This window comes from Nipponia nippon, unplaced genomic scaffold (assembly GCF_047370975.1).
Source record: "Nipponia nippon isolate SJK-2023a ecotype South Korea unplaced genomic scaffold, ASM4737097v1 scaffold_28, whole genome shotgun sequence".
NCBI lineage: Eukaryota > Metazoa > Chordata > Aves > Pelecaniformes > Threskiornithidae > Nipponia > Nipponia nippon.
The window spans coordinates 3,673,712-3,694,178 of NW_028262345.1; the positions used below are offsets into that span (position 1 = coordinate 3,673,712).

General features: G+C 48.6%; 1 protein-coding gene across 6 annotated transcripts in view; it reads right to left on the reverse strand.

The window, feature by feature from the left end:
• The window catches only part of GRAMD1B (GRAM domain containing 1B), a 101,509-nt gene continuing 81,042 nt past the window's right edge, over positions 1–20,467 (reverse strand). For 2 of the 6 annotated variants that reach the window (XM_087763399.1, XM_087763398.1), the window contains 17 exons: positions 19,454–19,538; positions 18,449–18,552; positions 18,196–18,291; positions 17,636–17,716; positions 15,347–15,462; positions 14,702–14,858; positions 13,809–13,998; positions 13,280–13,423; positions 12,493–12,611; positions 10,879–11,021; positions 10,091–10,194; positions 9,480–9,683; positions 9,161–9,251; positions 6,606–6,713; positions 3,329–3,446; positions 2,491–2,609; positions 1–2,404 (listed from right to left, as the gene is read on the reverse strand). In XM_087763399.1, the coding sequence (XP_087619525.1) occupies positions 2,520–2,609; positions 3,329–3,446; positions 6,606–6,713; positions 9,161–9,251; positions 9,480–9,683; positions 10,091–10,194; positions 10,879–11,021; positions 12,493–12,611; positions 13,280–13,423; positions 13,809–13,998; positions 14,702–14,858; positions 15,347–15,462; positions 17,636–17,716; positions 18,196–18,291; positions 18,449–18,552; positions 19,454–19,538 (1,950 nt within the window). In that variant the 3' untranslated portion in view covers positions 1–2,404; positions 2,491–2,519. Of the gene's footprint in view, positions 2,405–2,477; positions 2,610–3,328; positions 3,447–4,666; positions 4,911–6,605; positions 6,714–9,160; positions 9,252–9,479; positions 9,684–10,090; positions 10,195–10,878; positions 11,022–12,492; positions 12,612–13,279; positions 13,424–13,808; positions 13,999–14,701; positions 14,859–15,346; positions 15,463–17,635; positions 17,717–18,195; positions 18,292–18,448; positions 18,553–19,453; positions 19,557–20,467 lie in introns of those variants that run through there. The other 4 variants (XR_015706053.1, XM_087763397.1, XM_087763395.1 and 1 more) reach the window with 4 other exon arrangements.

Sequence of the window (20,467 nt, forward strand, 5' to 3'; positions counted from 1 at the left end):
TAAGAAACCAACTCTGATCACTAGCATTTATTTTTCACCCTCACGGACAGGTGGGTTTCTCTGCCTCTCAATGGGTTACGTCCATCTATGTACAAACCCCTCCTAGCTACGTGGCAGAGACCCCACGTTCCAGGCTTCTCCCTCAAGACGTGGCCTTTTTCTTTTCTGGCATGGGGGAGGTGGCAAGCACAGGGCTTCCTCTCTGTCTTCTTTCTTGCTGCTTGGAATTAAATTCTAGAAAAGGAGAAGATGGGCGGCAGGGGATTTTTCTGTGCTTAGTAACCGTGGGAGTGACTAATGGGGAAACGGGATTCTTGGCCAGTGTGGCAAGTCACAGCGGGGAGTCGGGGCCCTCCTGTCCCGAGATGAGCCGCGGAATGCCCTTCCCAGGCGCTAGCACCTCAGTTTCATTGTACAGTAGCCATTTCAGCAGCCTCCCTGGAAAAAAGTCAGGGAGCAGTACAGTAGTCAGCAGCATTAAATTAAATAAATAGTGATAAATACACATTACTCTCTAGTTACCGAGGCATGTTTTTTCCCAATTGTACCTCTTAAATGTCACGCTCCTTCAAATGTGAGTCGTCTTCTGCGGGACATGTTGTGTTTAGCACTTGGTCGTGAAAACTGTAGGCAGGTTGGGAGAAATCATCGGGTTACTTCTACATACGTTACCTTGCCCTAACTGGAATGCACGAGCATGAGCTTTTGAGGGTTTTCCTTAGACACCACTCTGTCACCCAGCTGCGTGGATGAGAGCTTCTGGTACAGAGGTAAGATGACTAGTTACTCACCCTTACGTCCCCTGCTCTTTCAGCGCCCACTGGAGCTAGAGACACCGTTTGCATAAGAGGAATATGCAGCTCACTCCCCCTTGCCATTCAGAAGGCGGAAAAACCCTAGTGTTGGACAAGGTGGACAGTGAGGGCCTCGCATGTCACCTAATCTACCTGGCTGGGTAAGATCAGAAAGCATGCATTAAACATTCAAACAAGCACCCTGCATCCTAACCGGTCACAGTGGTGTTCAGTACGCCGCGCAGCGTAGCCTCTGCTGGCCCTCTTCCTCCTTCGGCTGCTAATGGGAGGCTGGAATTATCCCCCAGAACAAGTGAAAATATATATCGTCTTTCTAATGCAGCTCTACCATCTGACTTGCTTACAGAGCAAATGCTTTGCTGTCCAGCTTACGAGAGATACCAGTCAGAAGCCTCACACTGTGGACATCCCTCCAGACGTATCCTGCCACCCACTGACAGTCCCTTTTTTCTTTTCTTTTCTTTTCTTTTCTCTTTTTGGTCCCCATGACCCGTCCTAACCTCTCCTGGACTTTCGGAGGCCTTGTTGCTGTACAGATGCAGTCATGGAAATATCCCAGCAAAGGAAAGGAAGTTGTTCTTTTTCTCCCTAAGGTTTTCCTGCAGAGTTTGTAAGACCAGGTAAGGGCCAGGTGGTACAAGCAAAATGGTCTCGCAGACCAGGGGCAGGAGGGAAATTGGCTGAGCAGGGTAGCAGGAGCAGTTGCAAATAAATATTAATTTTGGTTTTCTTTTTAAGTTGGGGTACTCCCCCTATCGTGGGAAGTCACACAGGTAGTAGCCCTTTCAGCACCGATGTAGATCTTCAGCACAGGGATGGCTTAATGGCAGGGGCCCAAGCACACAGAAAGCAGAGAACTACAGAAAATGTAAAGGGGACACTGTCAAAGGGAACGGAAGCGTGCTTTCTGTGGTGTGGCTCTCCTCCATCCACGCACCTTGTAGGCAGATACTCCCCACCATCTCCTTGGCTCTTAATGCAGTATCAATAACAGGAGGCGGCAACCTAGTGTTGGGAGAAAGCATTTCAGCTCATTTACGTTCTGTGCTTTGCTCTCTGAACCAGGCTGGCCGGCATGAGAGCAAAGCGTATTTCTGCTCCAAGAAGTACAGAAGGTGATTGCCAGCGAGACCTGCTCTCTACAGACCTACGGCAATTCTGCCGGAGGCCCCCTCTCCAAATGCGGAATGGTTTTGTAGGGGATTGATGGCGATTGCCAAAACCTCTCTGCCCTGAAGCCAGCAAGGTAAGAAAGTTGACAGTGTCCCCTTTATATGTATAGATAAACGTAGTCAATCAGGGACCTTCATGCGTAGGGAGGGTTGGGGGGGCACTCACTCTGATGCTTCCCTTTGGAACAACAGAAACAAAACAGACAGACAGACAGACAAACAGCCAGGAATATTACAGAAGTGGTGCAAGGGCCCAGGGGAGCACACTTAGGCACACCCCTAAGCGCACCTCAGTGCCGGGAGAGCACAGCCCTCCCACACGCGCACACACCACGCTGCCACCGAGACGCTCCATTTCAGCCAGTGTTTGGAGGTCAATCCTTCCTCTCGATACGTAGGCTTTTTTTCTCTTAAAATCTGTATATAATATATATATTTATATTCTGTATATATATATATTTATATATATATATTTATATATCCTATTTACACGTATTGCACACCGTCCTCTGGCCTCCTGCATTCCTGCCTGTTAGTGGAAACGTTTCCGTTTCTCCTCTGGATCTGACCCGAAGTCCCGGGACCCGATGCCATTCTGAAGATTTATTAGTGAATCCTTCATCTGCAAGACAAGAAATTTCTCCACTGTGATGCTACCCTAGAGGTGAGAGCACTTTGAGGTTTCCTTCCCCATCGGTGCCTCCTCCTTCCACGTAAAGCATCAATACCAGAAGCATCTGGTTTTTGGGAGCAGCGCATCAGGGCCGGGATGTACGGATGGGGACTGAGAAAATGGGAGACCGTTCTCCAAGGTAACAGAGAAGGGCGAGCAGAATGAGGTATGGGGTGAGCACCTCTCTCCGTAGGGGAGAGCAGCTTTCATTTACGAACTCTGTTCTGAGCAGCCCGGTGTACAACCGGCTCTTTAGGCAGCGGATACCGAAACCCCTGGCTTTGTGCTATTAAGGGCCCACGCACAGCGCATCCCCTTCGTCCACGCAAGCTACGTGTGAATCCAGGGCCGAGGTAAAAAAGTTTTCTTTCCAAACTGGGATGCCGGAGACTAGATGTAAGATGGGCTAATGTAAGGTTTTTGGCCCTGTAGAATTCTCTCCCTGACGTGCGTGGACCCCTGTGAGGTGACGGAGAAGCTGTGGTATCCAGCGAACAGCCCTGGGGACCTGCTGCCCACCGCTACGTCCGAAGATGGATCTAAAGGGAGACGGTAGCGGAGGTGACGCACCTGATGGACTACAGTGGAACCAGGTAAGGCTGAAGGATTGCGAGCGGGGCGCTACGGTGACCCTCTAGTCACAGCACTAACCGGCCGTGCGGTCTCACCTGGTCTAGAAGCATCACCGAGGATTTGATGATCTCACGCCATTTTTGTAGCTCTGAGTCATGATACTTCTGCTGAGATTCTAGTAACTGGGCCCATTCTGTCTGAGATTGGGGTAACCTGTCAGGCAGAATATGAGCAAGAGTGAATCTCGGGGAACTGAAGTCAAGGGGGAGCAAAGTGGATTGGGGGGGGGTGGGGGGGTGGGGTGTGTAGATTGTATCGGTTTCTGTCTAATCTTTTCACCCTAAAGGGGCAGGTTTTCTTAAGCAAAACTGCATTTACATGGGCTTAGTATTTTCCTAAATTGGATACCAATGTTATTCTGTCTTAACCATGGTAATTAATGAATTAATAGCAAAGATGTGCCTTTTGCAGAAGTTGTTGCAGCGTGGGAGGAACCGAAGGCCCATTTGCCAGAGGGGAACGCGAGGACAGAAGGCAGCGTGCTCGGGCACGCGCATACTGAAAGATGGCACCGTGGCCGTTGATGGGGAATAACGCAACGTAATGTTGTGGGACAGGTTAGCCCTGTACGGTTCCTGTGTTTTGTTTTTTTGAGACATGCTGTGTCAGTCTTTATTTAATACAAGGCTTTCTCTTTATTATGAGTAACAGCAGCACTGGCTCTCTTTTTAATGGCAGGTAAGTGTAAGTAAGTATTGAGCCCCTCCCTTCAGGCTCAATTAATCCTCCAGAACAGGGCTGGAGGCTGCTGAGTGGAGCAGAATCAGGGCAGATGCGAGCACTCAAGGCGCTGATGGGAGGATCACCGGGACTGGCTGCCCAGAGCTGCCACTCAGGGCCCCGGGCAGGAGGTGGAGCTTGGCTGGGATAAATCTCAGTCGAGCAGAGCGACGCCAGGAGCGTAGCGACGAGGAGCGGAGTCGAGGCAGTTAGCACGGCAGTTGGAAGGCGCGGCGGCAGCACCCCACTCTGCCTGTTTCTCCTGAGAGGTAGGACTCCTCTTGCATGCCAATAGCTAAAAGTCATGCTACTTTGTAACATTAGCTAAACATCTTTCCTACTTTGTCTTCTGCATACCTGTTTGGGTTTTGCTACTTTCTAACATGGCTAAAAAAGGCTTTCCTACTCTTTCTGCTTTCGTCTTTGGTCTCTGCTGGTTTCTAACATAGCTAATAAAAGTCCCTTCTCCTTACTTACTTGGGCTTTGCTACTTTCCAACATAGCTGAATCCCTCCTCTCAGGCTACAGTAGAGATTTTCAAGCCTCTGTGTTACTGAGGGCTCATCTGCAGCTAGAACTCACTTCTTGGGTAAGTAAGTTCCTCCTTTCTCCCTGGCAATGTAATGTGATAGTCTAACCTGTTCCCCTCTTACCTTGGCAAACAGGCAGAGTGGGGTGCTGCTGCTGCCGCCACGCCTTCCTGCCGATGCCAACTGCCGTGCTAACTGCCTCGACTCCGCTCCTCGTCGCTACGCTCCTGGCGTCGCTCTGCTCGACTGAGACTTATCCCAGCCAAGCTCCACCTCCTGCCCGGGGCCCTGAGTGGCAGCCAGTCCCGGTGATCCTCCCATCAGCGCCTTGAGTGCTCGCATCTGCCCTGCTCAGCTGGCTCCAGACCTGGAGATAAAACAAAGAAATGTTAATTAAGCATGACAATAGCAAACCAACACAAGTGAAAAAATCGACCCACTCCCCATGGTCTATCGACCCTAGTCTCTAATCAGGAACCCTCTACTATTCATAAAGACTGCTTTCCCTGTCTGAGCGGAGAGGCTACATACTTGGGGTTGGTACACTTAGTTTGGGGGACCGCTGACTGCCCCTGCCCGCAGGGAACTTAAGTCTCAGTAGAACCAGATATGGAAAAAAATGTCTTCGGAGCCTCAAACTGAATGTTTCTAAGCACACCCAGCAGATGGGTTCAGTCTACTTCCACAGCAATCACGGCTGCAACACAATGAAGTCACCTGTACGGGGGAGGGAGGGGGGAACAGAGCTGCCCATATAATTCCAGTACGTGCACATTACCAGAAGCACACAAACAGCATTTAAGTCCTGTACTTAAATAGTATATTGTAGTGGTCCAGGTAAATACCAAGAGGGCCAGAGGAAGATAAAGCAGGCAAACATCGCTCTGTGTACCTACCCCTGGGAACGCAGCAGGGCTGTTTGTTATGGGGAAAATAATAATTCCCTTCCCTAATGAGGAGAAATGAGACAAATAATGCAAAAAGCCATCACAACAGTAGCACATGCCTATGGATGCTTAAAGTCAAACCCAACTTAGCAAGACAATAACTGTGACCGCACAAAAGTACAGCCAGGAAGGGGACGGAAGGGGACAAAAACACCTTAGCAAAGTGGACTCGGGATGTTCTCAACCTCTGAAAACAGAAAGTATACAGGCAGGATACCTAGCACTTACTTACATACAGAAAAAAAGCATTCACCTAAAAATGCCAGAAGGAATTCAAAACACCAAATTGCTGGCTGTCATTATAAACAAACAACTCGGGTCACCCCTGTAAATGCCATCTACAACAAGGTGCTCTGGAGCACAGACTGGCAGGTCTGCCTTTGACCCTAGACAAAATGGGGGAGTCTGTATAATAAAGACTGATCCCAACAACAAATTTCACACTTTTGGCATGCCTTCTGTAAAGGGAAGTGGACACTGTACCAAAACAGGATGTCCAAAAAGCCTTGGACAAGGTCCCATGCTACAAATTACTAAAGAAACTAAGTCAATCTGCAGTCACACTTCACTGCTTACCATCTAGGAGTGCCAGGGAACGCTTAGGTTGTTAAGGAGCGCCCTGTGTCCTCCTAGTGATCTCGCTGGTCCTCCCACGCTCTAACAACTTGCTGATATCTGGACCCACACCTTTCAAAACGCTCCTCTAACAGTCAATCGTGTGTCACAGGCCCAAATTCTGCTCTGAGTACAAAGGGTTCTTTCTAGGACACTGCCTTTCATACAGAGGCAAGTGTAGCCATCAAAGGAGGGGAGGTGACGACCTTGGCCCAAGACTGCAAAACATTTATTCATACAGCACCCTCCGTTACATGGGATGCTGGGAAGAAGCAGAGGTTGCCTTAACTCCCTGTCTTCTGCTGCAACTGTTCAGCAGTTTCAGATCTGGAAATGCTGATGGCCCCACAGCTTCAGCTAACTAACTACCTGCTTCATCTGCATTACACAAAAAGGAAGCAATCTCCAAGAGAGCCCGGGGCTTTGGCGTTCTGGGAAAGCTGCTAACGACCGTAGCGAACATGCAAGAAGAGGCAAAGACAAAGCAGGTGTGACAGTACCTTTCCTGTAGCCGCAAGCCCTGCCACGCCGTGAGCGTCTGCGTAGTATATTCCAACATCCAGAGTTTGTAGAACAGCATCATATTGAGAATGACCAGCAGCACCAGGCTGGAAATAAAACAGTCGGTTTACGAGGAGTGCTTCATAGCCCATTGCCTGCCAATCACACCTGGGAAAATGCCCGAGGCTTTAAGAAGGTGTCTGGGGCCCAGGTCCACGCTGTTACGTGAGTGGGGATTTAATCTGAGTAAGGGCCGGGTGACCAGAACCCAAAACTTCGCCTTGTGGGAGAAATGTGTGAGCAAGGAGGACGGACAGACAGACAGAAAGACAGGGATGACGGGTCCGACAGAACAGGTGGATGAGAGGATGTGCTGAATGCAGAGAAAGGGAGGGAAACAGGAGAGTAGAGAGGTAAAAAAAGAGAGAGACAGTACCTGAAACAGATCCTAATGGGAGCAGGGAAGAGAAAAGACGGAGTAGCTGCAGGTTAGAAACAGACTGACACAGAACAGGAGAAACTAGGCTGAGCAGAGAAGGCTCAGAGACAGTGCAGAAGATATATGGGGGGGGGGGGGGGGGGGGGGGAGGAGGGAAGAAAGGAACAGTGGGAAGAGAGGCAAGAAGGACAGACAAATAACCGTGTGCCTGCAATTAATGGTGACATTTCCTCAGCAAAAGATGAGCTGCGTGTAGCTCTTGCGGACAAGCCCAAAGCGCGCCCACGCAGGGCACTGTCTGGCACGTAAACGCACGTTGCAGCCTGTGTGCATCCAGCTTTACCCCCTCCTACCGCACCCGGCGATGGGAACGCCACCGCAGGCCGCCCTGCGAACCAGCGCTTTGACCAGATCTTGTGCCGCTCCTCTCACCCCCCCCGCCGCCGCGCATGGGCTTTTCCGCTCCTCCCGTTGGCCACACTCCGGGAATAGATTCCAAAATAACACGCTCGTGCCTGTCTCTGAATAGCACAGCTATTTTGCTGGAAGAATGGCCCACTACCACCCAGTTCAGTCAGGCGGATGGCACCTGGCCAGAAGAGTATTCTGAAAACATTACGGAGGGCTCTCTGACCGCTCTAAGCTAAGCTAGTAGCCTGTCAGGAGAGACTGTCGTAAAGCTTTTGTGCCTTCCTACCCTAAGTTTTAATTGCATCTCACCTGTCCGGATGCAGAAGAAGGCACGAGGCTATCTTCTCATCGTTACATTACCTTACTTACCACTATAGCAGTTAGCTGGGTTGCTGCTGCAACCCTGCGCAGTCTTTATCCCCACCGGGAAAAGGAAATGCGGAAAGGAGCTCAGTTTGAAAAGTAACCTCAGTCTACCAACCTCAGCTTCTTCCCACCTCACTAGAAGGTGGGTGGAGCCTAAGGGAAGAATGAGCCCAAGTTCTGCTGTTCCTCTGGGGTTACCAGGATGCTTCCATTTCCCCAAGCGATGAAAAAACCCGCCGTTCTCTGGATTGCTCCTTTAGACTGTACCACTTCGCAGCACCTGCCCAGCAACCGCTGCAGCACTAACACATGAAAGCTGCCATCAGCCCAAGAGGCAGAGAAACAGTAAATACGCCCGGCTTTAGGCATAAAGACTGAGCCACAGGGACACGAGGGGCCCATACCCAGCTCACTTTGAGCACACATCCAGCCGAGTCCAAGACTAGCGGCTGAAAGGTGGTGGCAGAAAAGGGCCCCAAACCAAACATAGTACTTGCTGCTGAACTAACGACATCGTGCCAATCTCTCTTGCTTCATGTGTTTCTACTCTTATTTTGCAGAAATCATCTCTAAACAGTCCAGCTCCTTTCTGAGATGGTATCTCTCATAAAGATCGCCACCCAGGACCAGACCAGAGGAAAGAAGTAACAGACAGACTCCTCACATACACTGAGCCCAGTTGTGATAGCACAGTAACTCCCAGAGAGCTTCGCATGGTCATCTTTCATGATAACAGCTAGTTTGTCAGCAGATTACATTAAATGGCTTATTTTAAATTAACAAAAACCCCACAGTTTCTAGGTGTCATTGACAATCTCTAAACTGAGTCCCTGAAATAAAAAAGACTCTTTCTACTTGTTGGATTTCTTCTCTTTTAAGTATTGACTCCCCTTTCCTTGCACAGCTGCCCTTCACCTTGCTGGTCACCATCCATGTTGCCCGTGTCCCAGACAGTACAGCTGACCTGCATTTAGGACTCCCAGAAACATGCAGGCCCGCAAAGCCCGTGTTTGGTTAAAACAAGGTCAAAACTGAGGGGAAAGGAGAGACTTCGATAAAATGAGATCCAGAACCTACAGAGCCAGATCAGTGGCCAGATGAGTACTGGCAAAAACTGGGATCAAGCCAGACAAAACAGCTGATGGGACATTTGGGGGAAATTTTAATTAATTCTTTTCTGCCTGTCATTGCTTTCCTCTCCTCTGTCCTGCACAAAGTTTGGGACCAGAGAGGAATACGAGAGAGGAAAAACTGGCACAGGGGAGCACAGAATGCCAGAAACATGAAAGGACCAAAGTTGTTAAAGGCTGACTGAAGGAAAGCAAAAAAATCACTTACACAAAACTGATGACAAGGAGCAGCTTGGAGACACTCTGCAGGTGGAAGCCGCTGGGGCTCTCCTCAGGGATGTGCCGTGTCTGAGTGGAACCTGAGGAGGCAGATGCGTTTAGGCTAGGAAATGCTGTCCGACAGGGAGAGCAACCCTTTTCCCACTATCCACCCCTCCAATCTCACTCAGGCAATCATCATGCATCTTCCCCGCCCTGGAAAGCCCTGGCCCCTCTCCCCATTAACCCTCCATGAGCAAAGCTCCAGTTTTTCTCCAAGAGGTACTCAGCTCTCCATCCCCAAGCGCGAGGGGTCTGCCCTTCCCTACCTGCCACATGCTTGATTCGATGCGCGACCTCCTCATCTGTGGGGGTGGTGACGGGACTCAGCACCTCCTCCAAGTGTGGCACCCGCAGATGGGCATGGGCCCGTTTCCTACGGCGCACGGTCGATTGCTTGCTCACTTTCTCTTTGGGGGATTGTCTGTGGACCTCGGCCAGGTACGTGCTCTCGGTTTTGGTCAGTTCACTTTCTGTAGAGACAGCAAGGGAAAGCATTTAATACAAGCGGCACTGGCCTTGCAGAGATACAGACTTAAGCCCTCTAATGGGACAGCTGCTGGGCCAAAGAAGTTGGCAGGGTCTAAGAGGCCCATGCCAGAGGACACACTACACATCCCTTGCACCTTTTGCCAAACTCTGACCCCAGACTGCCTCCGCTCCTGACAGAGAGGAGGATCGGATGACCTGACTAATTCCAGCAAGTGCTACCAACACTGTGGTAATAACTTTTGTAAGACATGCCGAGGTCTGATCCCCAGTAGGCCAGCAGCAGGTGTCACACTGTCACGCTGCCCGCTTGCAGGGAGGCATGCCTAAACTATGGAAGGTGCCACTGTTTGTGGGTCATTACCGCAGCTCCAGTCACTGCCACTCTTACCCAAATGACGGAAATAATCATCTAGGCCGCTCCAAAAATTCTTCTCAATGAAGGATTTCACCAGCCCCCAAGGCTGTTTCCTGTAACGTAACTCTGTGGAAACCCTGCATGAAGAAAGGAAAGTCATTCTCCCAATTCTGCTTCCTGGAGGCGATGTCAACTCACAATCCTTTGTCAATGTAAATATGAGAAATAATCGTGCACACTGTTATTTCTGGAATGGTCTCGGCCCTTCGTGTTTCTCGAGGAGAAGCACTGCATGAAAAGTCCTTCCAAAGGCAGTGGCAGGAAGGCCTCAAGAGAGCCTCCCCCGAGAGGACTCCCGAGACCTTCGGCCACGTGGCAGGCAGACATTTAGACTACTTACTGAAGTCAAACACAAAAGCCTATCGCTTTGCCTGGCACCAAATGCCTCTGCTCATCCCCCCAAGCGCCATCTTGGAGGCACAGTCCCTGGAAGTATGTCCTGTTGCTTATCACATCTAGTTGACTGTGTGTGACAACTGTCCCTGCAAACCACTGCTTCCAAGAAGGGGGCAAGAAAAGTCCGTAAATCCTCTCCCTGACCCAGCTGTAACTCCACTGCATCGGGCCTATTGTTTGCTGGATGTCACCACAGTAGGCAGCTGCCCCTATGGTAACTCTTCGTGACAGGAGTGTTCTGGCAACAGGACAAAGAAATAAGGCTAAGTTCTCCCCAACCCCTTCTAACACACCAAACAGCAGAACTCCCACCCAAAGGTAACTTTTGGTCGTCAGTAAAGCTCTTTATCCCACAAGAAGTGTACCTGAGTCGGCTTTTGTTTCTGGCAACACGAGTCAATGTGTAGCGGTTAATGGTGTAGAAATAATCATGGTAGGGGACGTCGTGAGTTAGCACCTCTGCATCTATGACATAGCACTCGCTTTCTTGGCTGGCTTTGTACATTGTCTGCATAAAAGACAGCATGCAAGGCAACTATTAGTCTGGTTAGGACACGGCTTTGATAGATTGGCACCTTCAGTAGCACTTTACAAAAACAGCTCTACCACCAATAGGAGACCACATCCATGCCCAAGCCCCATCTCTGCAATTTTTCCATGAACAGCTCACCTTTCAGGGAAGGCATACTCGAGGAAATCAAGTGTTTCACTCAGATGTTTCCCAAGGGCATATTTCAAAAGGGACATTCAGATCCAGCAGCTCAACCTCCAGCATTTTGTATCAGAGACGTCGTTACCTACACTGCCAGGTGAGGACCCGTTCTTTGGGACCTTTCCAACTGTACCTCTTCTCATTAAACTGATGTCTGCCTTGTCAGGGAGCAACCTGATCTAAAAATCAGAGGTGGCCCTGCTTTGAGCAGAGGTCCTTTCTAGCATAAATGATTCTGCGAGTCTGAACACTGTAAAAACATGTCAGTTGCTTCTTTTAAGCGCTTCTGATCTGCTTCTTTCTTTGCCCCAGAACAAACCTCACAAAGGCGACAGACACAGTTAACTGCAGATCCATATGCAAAAGCACGGCTTTTCTTACAATTTCCACTTACCTCTGCAGCGAGAACACAGCAAAGTGCATCTCGGTGGTTGACCCCAAACTCAGAATAAAACAGGCCACATCCTTGCTTGCCTGAAAGTGTACTCTTCCCTTTGCCATCACTTTGCTCTCCCCTTTTCTTTCTCTTATCTTCCCTGTGCACTATCTTTGCTTCCGAACAGCACGCTTCATCCCATCCTTACAAGGTACACCTTGCCGCTGGGATTCTCCTCTCCCTGAAATGTAATGCTCAGACACCCCATCTTTTCTTGGCTCCCTCTTAGTATTCCCTCCAGCTAACTCTCAGCATTTACCTTTGGCCACCTGAACCTATCTCTGGACACAGAAGGAGGCTTTTCCTCCCTCTCTAGCTGCAGCCCCTACTAGATACAGCTAGCCTGCCTCTTCCTTCCCAGTGCATTGCAGCTGCTCCCCTTTTTTACCTTTTTAAACAGGTCATCTAATTGTCCTCACCAGTAATAAAAAAGCCTGGACATCTCTTTGTAGAGCTGTGAGAAGGACTGGCCAGACAGTATCTGACTTCCTTCTGCTCTGCTCATGAATAACAGCTGCTGGACTGACCGCAGCTCAAAAAACACCAGTACAGACGGCAAACACGGTTGTTAGAATGTGCTGGCTGGTTTACAAACTCATCTGCTTTCGCTGGAAAATTTATGGTCCTTTCCTTGCAACGCAATCCAGTGCGAGTGTAAGGCTAGCTATTCACATTTGCAGTGATACTGGGTAGCAAGTTAATACAAGAAAAATGTGTAAAGGAAAATGGATACGGAGACTGAAAACATGCAAAGCAGCATGCCCAAGACAAGAAAATAAATCACAGATCTGTTTCTACAAAGCATTACACCCCTGCTCCCCTTTCACATACCTGTGTCTCAGTGACAGTGGCAGTTTTGGGGGCCAGAGGGTTGGTGAGGGTAATGGTATACAAGATCACTCTGGTCTGATTGCCATTTTCTTCTTTCTTCCAGGGATGAAAGATAATATCTGAAAGGACAAAACAATATTCCATTCAAGTAACTGGAGAGGGATCTCGCATCGGTTCCCCAGGGAAAGGCGTAACCATATAACCAAGCTCAGGACAGTATTTCCTTCCCCTTGGAGAGCCTGGCTGCAGAAGTACTAGAGCTCAACTGAGCGTGAAAGGAAAGTCTCCCGTACTAAATGTGAATACTTTCCCCTCTTTCAAGTGAAGGGAAAGAGGGAGAGGCTGGGGACGTATCTCCTTTAGCAAACCTACAGTTACAGGGAAAGGAGGACTACAGCATGCCAAGGGACACTCTCTTTGCATCGTCAGCTGCGCAGACCATGCCAGTGTCTGGTGTGGAGCTAGAAGAGCTTTTTCCAGCACACTGTTAGGCCCTGAACACAGGATCAGGCTTTAGCTGATGTTAAAAAATAAGAGTCCGCTTCTTCCATAATCTTAGATCCGGCTCTTAGAAAACAGCCAAACAAGGCTGGTTCTACCTGCTTTTTATTACTGTCAGTACAGACTACAGCTGTCCCAGGATCTGCTCAGAATATTAGCCAATGCCTCTATCTGGCAAAGTTACACCTCCAAGGCATGTGCAGAGACCTTCCTTCTGTACAGGCCTCGGTACCTCACAGGGAACACAGCCTCCATCAGCGAGCGGGCTTTGCCACCAGCAGCTTACCAGAGAACCGGCGCTGTTCCATGAAGTCCCTCTGGAACTGGGAGTCCGTGAAAAGCAAGTCGTAGAGTTTGTCCACACTGAAGTTGAACACTTCATTCACATACTGGCGGCCGTTCAGATCCTCGTAAAAGGCTTGGACTTCCCCTGTGGGGAAACAGGCCCGCAAGCCCCAGCCATTAATCTCCGTGCCAATACCAGAGTCTGTGCTTTCACAGTACCAGGACCTTAGTATTTTACTTTGTGAAGAAGGAACCCAAAGAAAGCACTGCTAACCCTTTTCCTCCACTGATCCCAGGACAACAGCTGGAAGGTCAGAAGGGGTAATTAATTAACTACACAGGTTATTTTAGAGACATTCTTCCAAATACTCCACACATTCGCGTTCTGTGGCCCAGGATGGGAATTCTTTGCATCTTCTGAACTCTTAGGTTCCAGAAAAGGAATTCAATATTTGCCACTCCAGTCCCTCACTGGAAAGGATGGGAGAAGGCTGAAAACACCACTGATAGAATGGCCCTTCCCCACATACCTTCATCATGGGTCTCTGACGAGTCACTGAGCTCAGTGGGAATGTCTTCGTTGTCATTGAAGTCTAGGGAAGGGGAGCTCACGGGGCCAATGATCTCTATCTTCTCTCCCATAATATTTGCAATGCCAAGGTCTTTTTCCACAGGACTCTCCGCCACTGCCTCCTCCTCTTCTGGTAGCACTCCATCAAACTGCAGCAAGGAGAGAGCATTATGAGGGCAAGATCAGTACCTGGAAATTGGGGGATACGTCTGAAAACTTTACACCTGTGGGCCAATTTTCATACCTTTGAACACTTGGCCCTGACATGTCTGGAAATTAAATAATATAGAGAGGAGGAAGGTTACCATATGGTGTTTGTAAAACACACGGTCATATTAGATCACCTCCTTTCAAAGAACCACATACAGTTCAAACTTGGGACATACACAAGGCTTTTTGTTTGTTCAGACAAGCAAACAAACAATACTGGTTTTGGCCCTGAACAAGCCCTATGCACCTAGGAAAATCTGAGGTTATATCTAAACAAGGTCTGCTCCGCTGTAATACCGTGAGGGCACACACTGTTTCCTAGGGAGTAACTGAAGACGGAGAAGAAATTACAACCCTTTCATCTCCAACACTCCATTTCTTTTCATCTGAAAGCACGGAAAAGAAAATGCCCTTGCTGCTGAGAGTCCCAGTTTACTGGCTTTTAGGACAGGCATGCTTTGCTCACTTTTTCTTGGCCAAATGCCATGCTCACAGGTATCACTGACTCAAGGACTGTGGTCAGCTGCAGTGGGAGAGGAGCTGCAGGGTAAACAGTTACCTCGTACATTCAAGGACTGAATCCCAGCTGGATCCCAGAGAAAAGGATTACTGCTCCCACTGCAATGGAGGAAAAACACTTACCGAGGCGGGCGCTTCACTGCTTCCCGTAGATGTCAGTGTGCTGGCAGTGACAGATTTCTTTGGCAGCTGAGGGCTAGCTTCTGGCTTGGCCTCCATGCTGCTTTTTGAGGAGCTGTCATTGACTTCATTCTCTTCCACGGGGATTTCTTCACAGTAGCTGAGACGCCACAGAGAACACAGGTTTTTATGTTTACCCCTCTCAGTACAGCTACAACTGGACACACAGAGCAAGTAAGAACACTTCTATGAAGTTTCCAGTCTGACCGGAAGTGGAAATGTCTCCATGCAGGGAGGATCAAGCCCCAACTTTTCAAGTGTTTATACACAGACTGACAAGCATCAGCACTTTCTGACGCTGTAACACGTTGACTGGTTTTGTGACTGGCATGCTTTGGCATCTACAGAACTGCTCATCTACCTCAGCAAGTAGAGAGGCAGGCATTTCAGTCCCTATCAACTTCCATGAGGAAAAGGTACGCTTTCAGCTTTTTAGACATTACACATTTAGGGGGAAACGTTTGGCCAGAACCCAGAATCTCTCACTAGGGACAAACAGCAGTTTGAGGTATGCAACATGTCAGGACTCCTGCTCTCCTGAGGCCATCTTTTCTTCATCACAGGCAGATTTTACTCCTCCTCACTCACCCCATTGTGTTGAAGTCATCATCAGGAGGCACGTAGTCTTCATCATCACTGGTCAGACCCAGCTCGTTCCCGTAACATTGGTGGACAAAGTGCCAGAGCTCCTTTGGACAGAGAGGCTAAAAGAGGGAACAGAGAACAGCATACATTGTCACCTGAGAATACTAAAATAGAATGAATTTTTGGAACTACCATTGTCAGGAGTATTACATTCCTCGCCCTGAAAGGAGAAGTGAGAGATTCTGACACAGCCCCTGATGGGAGGTGAGAGCCTTCCAACGAGCTCACCTCTTCCGAATTCCAGTGGTGCTACAAGGTGGACTGTGTGTTAGTGGCAGGCTGGCCCAGCTCTGTGCTGGCTAAGGGCTGCGGGCGTATGTATCCTTATATTGTTCGGCCCAGCTGGCTTAGAGATAGTTCCCATCAAGCAATAAGAGGCCCTTTCACCAAGTAACCTTTCAGCCTTCACCATCAGCCCAGGTTCTGCCCTAAAATCTGGCTTTGTTATTTTTCCACGCCAGAATCTCATGTTACTTGAGACTATCAGAAAGCCAGTGTGAGGCTACACCCAGAGCAGCACATGAAATGAGATTTCCCAGTACTACGATGCTGTGTGTGTAATAATATAATCAGTAAACCTGCATTTCCCTCCACATGTGTTTTCCTTGCCTCTTCTGTTGTGGCTCCATTTGAAGTCTCCTACCATACCAAATCCCAATGCCTTATGAGGTTTAAACCTCCCCTGCAAGTTTGTTTAAATTAAAGCTGCCTAAAGAATTACAGCTGCAGGGAAAATGATCTAAAACAGCAACAAAGAAAAACATTTCCTCTTGCAGTTTAGAATCAAAAAGAGTTTGTTTCACCAGATAAAATTGTGAAAAGCTTATATAGACTTCCAGTTAAAAAGAGAAACTGAATTATCAAGACCATTTACAAAAGCCCAGCTTTTTAGGGATGCAGGTCAGTTGATCACCATATGACTGCATTCTGCGGTTCTCAAGAAATGGGGCAGGAGAACTTGTGATTTAAATATGTGGTACAGGGATGAAAGGGGATGGATTTTTACCCATAAGGAATTTATGATCAATGACAAACACTTCTTGGTAATGAGGGAAAAGAAATCTAGCGAGCTTTTTCTGAGTTCTTGGCTTGAACTTCTTTCCATAGTCACTGCATGGGATAGGGCAGGAAATTTTTAATCTAGCTCCCACAAGTAGTAATCAAAAGCATGGGAAAAAACCTCTAATGAGCAACTTTTATCCAGCAAAATGTCTAAGTCTGTTTCACCTTCTTCCCACATGCACTCTAACTCACATGTCTTATCGGGGAAAAAAATGGACTAGGTTATTTCTCCCTCTCTCCTGCCAGGTATGGATCCTACATTTGGAAAAAGAGCTCTGGAAGTGTTTCCTGTCTTTATCACTCCACATCTCAGTTCCTGTTTGCTTTGACCTTGAAACCAAGGGCACTGACCTTTGTTAGGAAGTTCAAAAGGCTGATCAAATTACAGCATATGGTAGCAACACAAGCTGCCCAATGCAAAGCGATCCTTTTGCATACTAAATACTACCCCAATTTTCAGGACAGGATATTCTGAGTGCTTGACTACCTAAGCCTTCCAGTATGGTATGAACTCAAGCCAGAACATCTCGACATGCTGGTAGCACTGTAACATCAGTTCATCAGTCTTACTCCAGCAGTGAGGCCAGAAATACTCAATGGACTGTGGAACAGATACTCAGATCAAATATAGGGTATATGGGGCTTCTGGCATAGCAGGTGCACATCCCTGCTTTATTTTAAAATCCAACCCACTGAGCCCTAACCCAGTGCACCCCGCACCCACCATTTTTCTCGTTTCATTTTAGGATGCCCTGAACACATCCTCTTTTTCTGTCCTATCTTGAACTCTACGCTTCTGAAGCACAGACTTACTAAGAGCTTTGCCTGTGCAGTGAGCTGTTTCTGTTGCATTTTGAACTGCCTTCTTCTGGGCTGTTTCACTTGTATTATGGACCTCAAAAAAACTCCTTCCTGAGATGCACGCTTCCACACCTCAGCGGAGGCAAAGTGGCATCTACTGCGTGTGGAAGACGTGTCTGTACATAGACAGAATTCCACGCGAAAAGAGAGAATTGCACCTGCAGTTATGCACCTGCTCTGCCTAAACACATGTGCTTACTGACCCCATGTCTTTTTATGCATATACATAAGTCACAGGTATTATGCTTCTGCATATATTCATCATCTCCCTTTCATCCCACCCCAATACCGAGGTGCTGGTCTCTGTACCTTGTCAAGGAGAGCGTTCTGCCAGAGTCTGAACATCATCATGTACGTCCTGTCTCGAGCCCCAAAGGAAGTAAAAAAGTGCTGAATGGGAAGAGACGGAGAGAAAAATCAGTTCAGAAAAGGCCCAAAAAAGGGAAGAAGAAAAGATAAGCCTGTTTGGATCACTTTGCAGCTACAGTCACGGAAGGACTGAGGAAGCCATAGACCACAGCTGCTCAGTTCTCGGGCACAGACTGAAGCTCACGGAGGCCTCACAGAGAGGCTGAGCCCCTCTCACCCAAGGGAGCGAGTCTGAGCACAGAAACAGTTCCGTTCGAGACATGCTACTATATAACCCAGATCTTCTACCTGGCCCCACACCCCACATACGAGCTACGTGTGTTCCAGACTCAGCCTAAGGTCTGAGAAGCTCTGCACGCAGCCCTTTTCCCTTGCTGCTTCCTCCCAGGCCCCAGGTAGCACAAGCAGTCATTTTGGAAAAATCCCGCAACACACTTCTGTTCCCCAGCCCCTGACAGCCATGAGGGGTGGCCCCAGCAGTGGAGGCTTCAAGGATGTACCTTTTCAGTGTCAGTGCAAACTTGGATGGCATTAGGAATGAGCCGTGCTGTTTTTTCCTTGGTCATCGAGCAGATATCCTTCAAGCGAACTGTCAGCTACAGTCAGAGCCATGCAGAAAGGGGAAGGCAGAAAAAGAACACAGGTAAAGAGAGACACTGATGAGAAAGACAACGGAAAGAGTGCTTTTAAAGCAATGTCGGCAAATATGCTGACATAAAACACATGCTCAGTGCGGCAGTCTGACAGCCTTACCAGTGTCTCCCAACGGAAGATGTTGCTGTAGAAGCAGATCCAGTTTTCAGAGAGGTAGAGGCGGCCCTGCAGGAGAATGTCTCTTTGCAGCGCACATGAGTAATCTGTGGGTGGACAACAGATGATAACTTAGGAGCACCAAAACCAGAAGACAGGACAGCCTAAAGGTGAGGATAAGCAGGAGCAAAAGAAGCTACTCGACACAGTCCTGCAGAAAAGTCAAAGGCAGAGCCAGAAGGAACTGAGCCACAGCTGCTGCTCTGTCCACTAGGTTATGATTCCTCCCAGGGGCACATCATCTCTCTTACTCACTGATGATCTTGCCTTATTAGCTGGTCATTCTGTAGCATCCTATGTACTATTTCCAGATTTTAATCTGTCTTTTCCTTTTCACCTTCTAGTGCCATTGTTCATTTCCCTCCCTGTTTAAGCCCCCTAAACAATTTCTATTCCTCTGCTAGGATGTGCATCTTGCAACAGTATGAGACATGGTATGAGATCACCAGTTACATAAGATAAAAGAACAGATGCAATGCACTAGGGAGTCACTAATCAGCTGCAAGGCCAAAACCTAAATGGATATGGGAAGGGCAGTCATGCGTGAGTAGGGAGCACCGGGGATGTTAGAAAAACGGGAAGCTCAGTGGTGTGCATGTTGAGACATGCAACCCTGACCAAATGAGGAAAGAGCTCAAACACTAACACACAGTCAGGTTTGGGGGAGCACTATGGAGGAAAACACGCTCCTCAAATCATGAGGGAACAGAGCTGTACAAATCAGCATGTAGCTGATACAAATCAGCATTGCCCTCCCTGAAGCAAAGCGAATGAAACACATTAGAAATGGTGAGGAGGGGTTCCGTCTGTGCACAAGAAAGACACAATGGGCTTGTTCCTTGGTGGCCATCTCTTTGAAGAAGAAAAAGCCGCATGCACATGTGCTGGATTTCCTCCCCAAACCATGGGCCAGCACAACAGACCACTGCACCAAAGGGCTGACCTTACCTACGATGAGACGCTCCGTGTCAGGAAGCTGTTTGAAGAGTTTCCTGAAATCTTCATTCCGTTGTTTGTATGTTGGACTCAACACCTGCAAATAACAGAGTGCCTGTTAAAGAGAGGGGTAGGCATGAGTACAGAGAAATGGAGTGGGAAAACAGGAACACCTTGGTAAGGAGAAGGGGGATCAGATGCACTTACAAAGCATGAGGCTAGGAGCTTCCATCACAGCAGACGCACAGACAGGAGGATTTGGGATTTAGTGCATTGAGAAGAAGAGGAGAACCTGACTTGGGAGAGCAAGTAGAGTAGAACGGCTGTACCCGTATCTGCTAGCTAGCAAAACGGAATTGCATGGAAGCTGTGGCTGCAGGAGGAATCTCTTTTCCTGCAATCCTAGACTGTGCAAGATAGGACACATGCTCTGTTTGCAATGCATCAGTTAGCTGCCAATCCCCAGCTCTCTCAGGAACAGTGCAGCAACCCCAGAAAACAGGCGCTTTAGTACAGCTGCAGCCCTGCCAGAGGAACTTGAACGATCACTGTCATCAAGAGCTCAGGAATAACGCAGTCATCCCTGTTCCTCTCCCCATCAAGCACTCCACCTGGCCGTCAATGAACACGTAACTACCCACTGGTATAGTGAGAAGACTTCCGTGGGGCTCAGACGAGGCTCTCGCAGGGACTCAACCATATTTTGCGCTTATTCTGCAGACACTTGGCCTCATGGAAGGCCTCAGAGAAAACGGTGCTGTTGGCTGGAGGGAGACCAGGAGCTGGCTTCTCCCTGGTGTTTACTAAACTGTAACGTGACTCTGTCCATGTTAGACCACCTCCTACACACCATGCCCACGCTGACAGCTGCTCATAGTAGCCAGAACATCTTTCGAAGGCAGAGTTGACCGAAATAGAGGCAGGTGCAAATTCAGGAGGCCTGCATCTCCCATCTAATCTACCATGTTCTTTCTCCCACAAATGCAGGGAAGGCAAAGCAACCTGGGGTACAACCTCTTCCCTCCC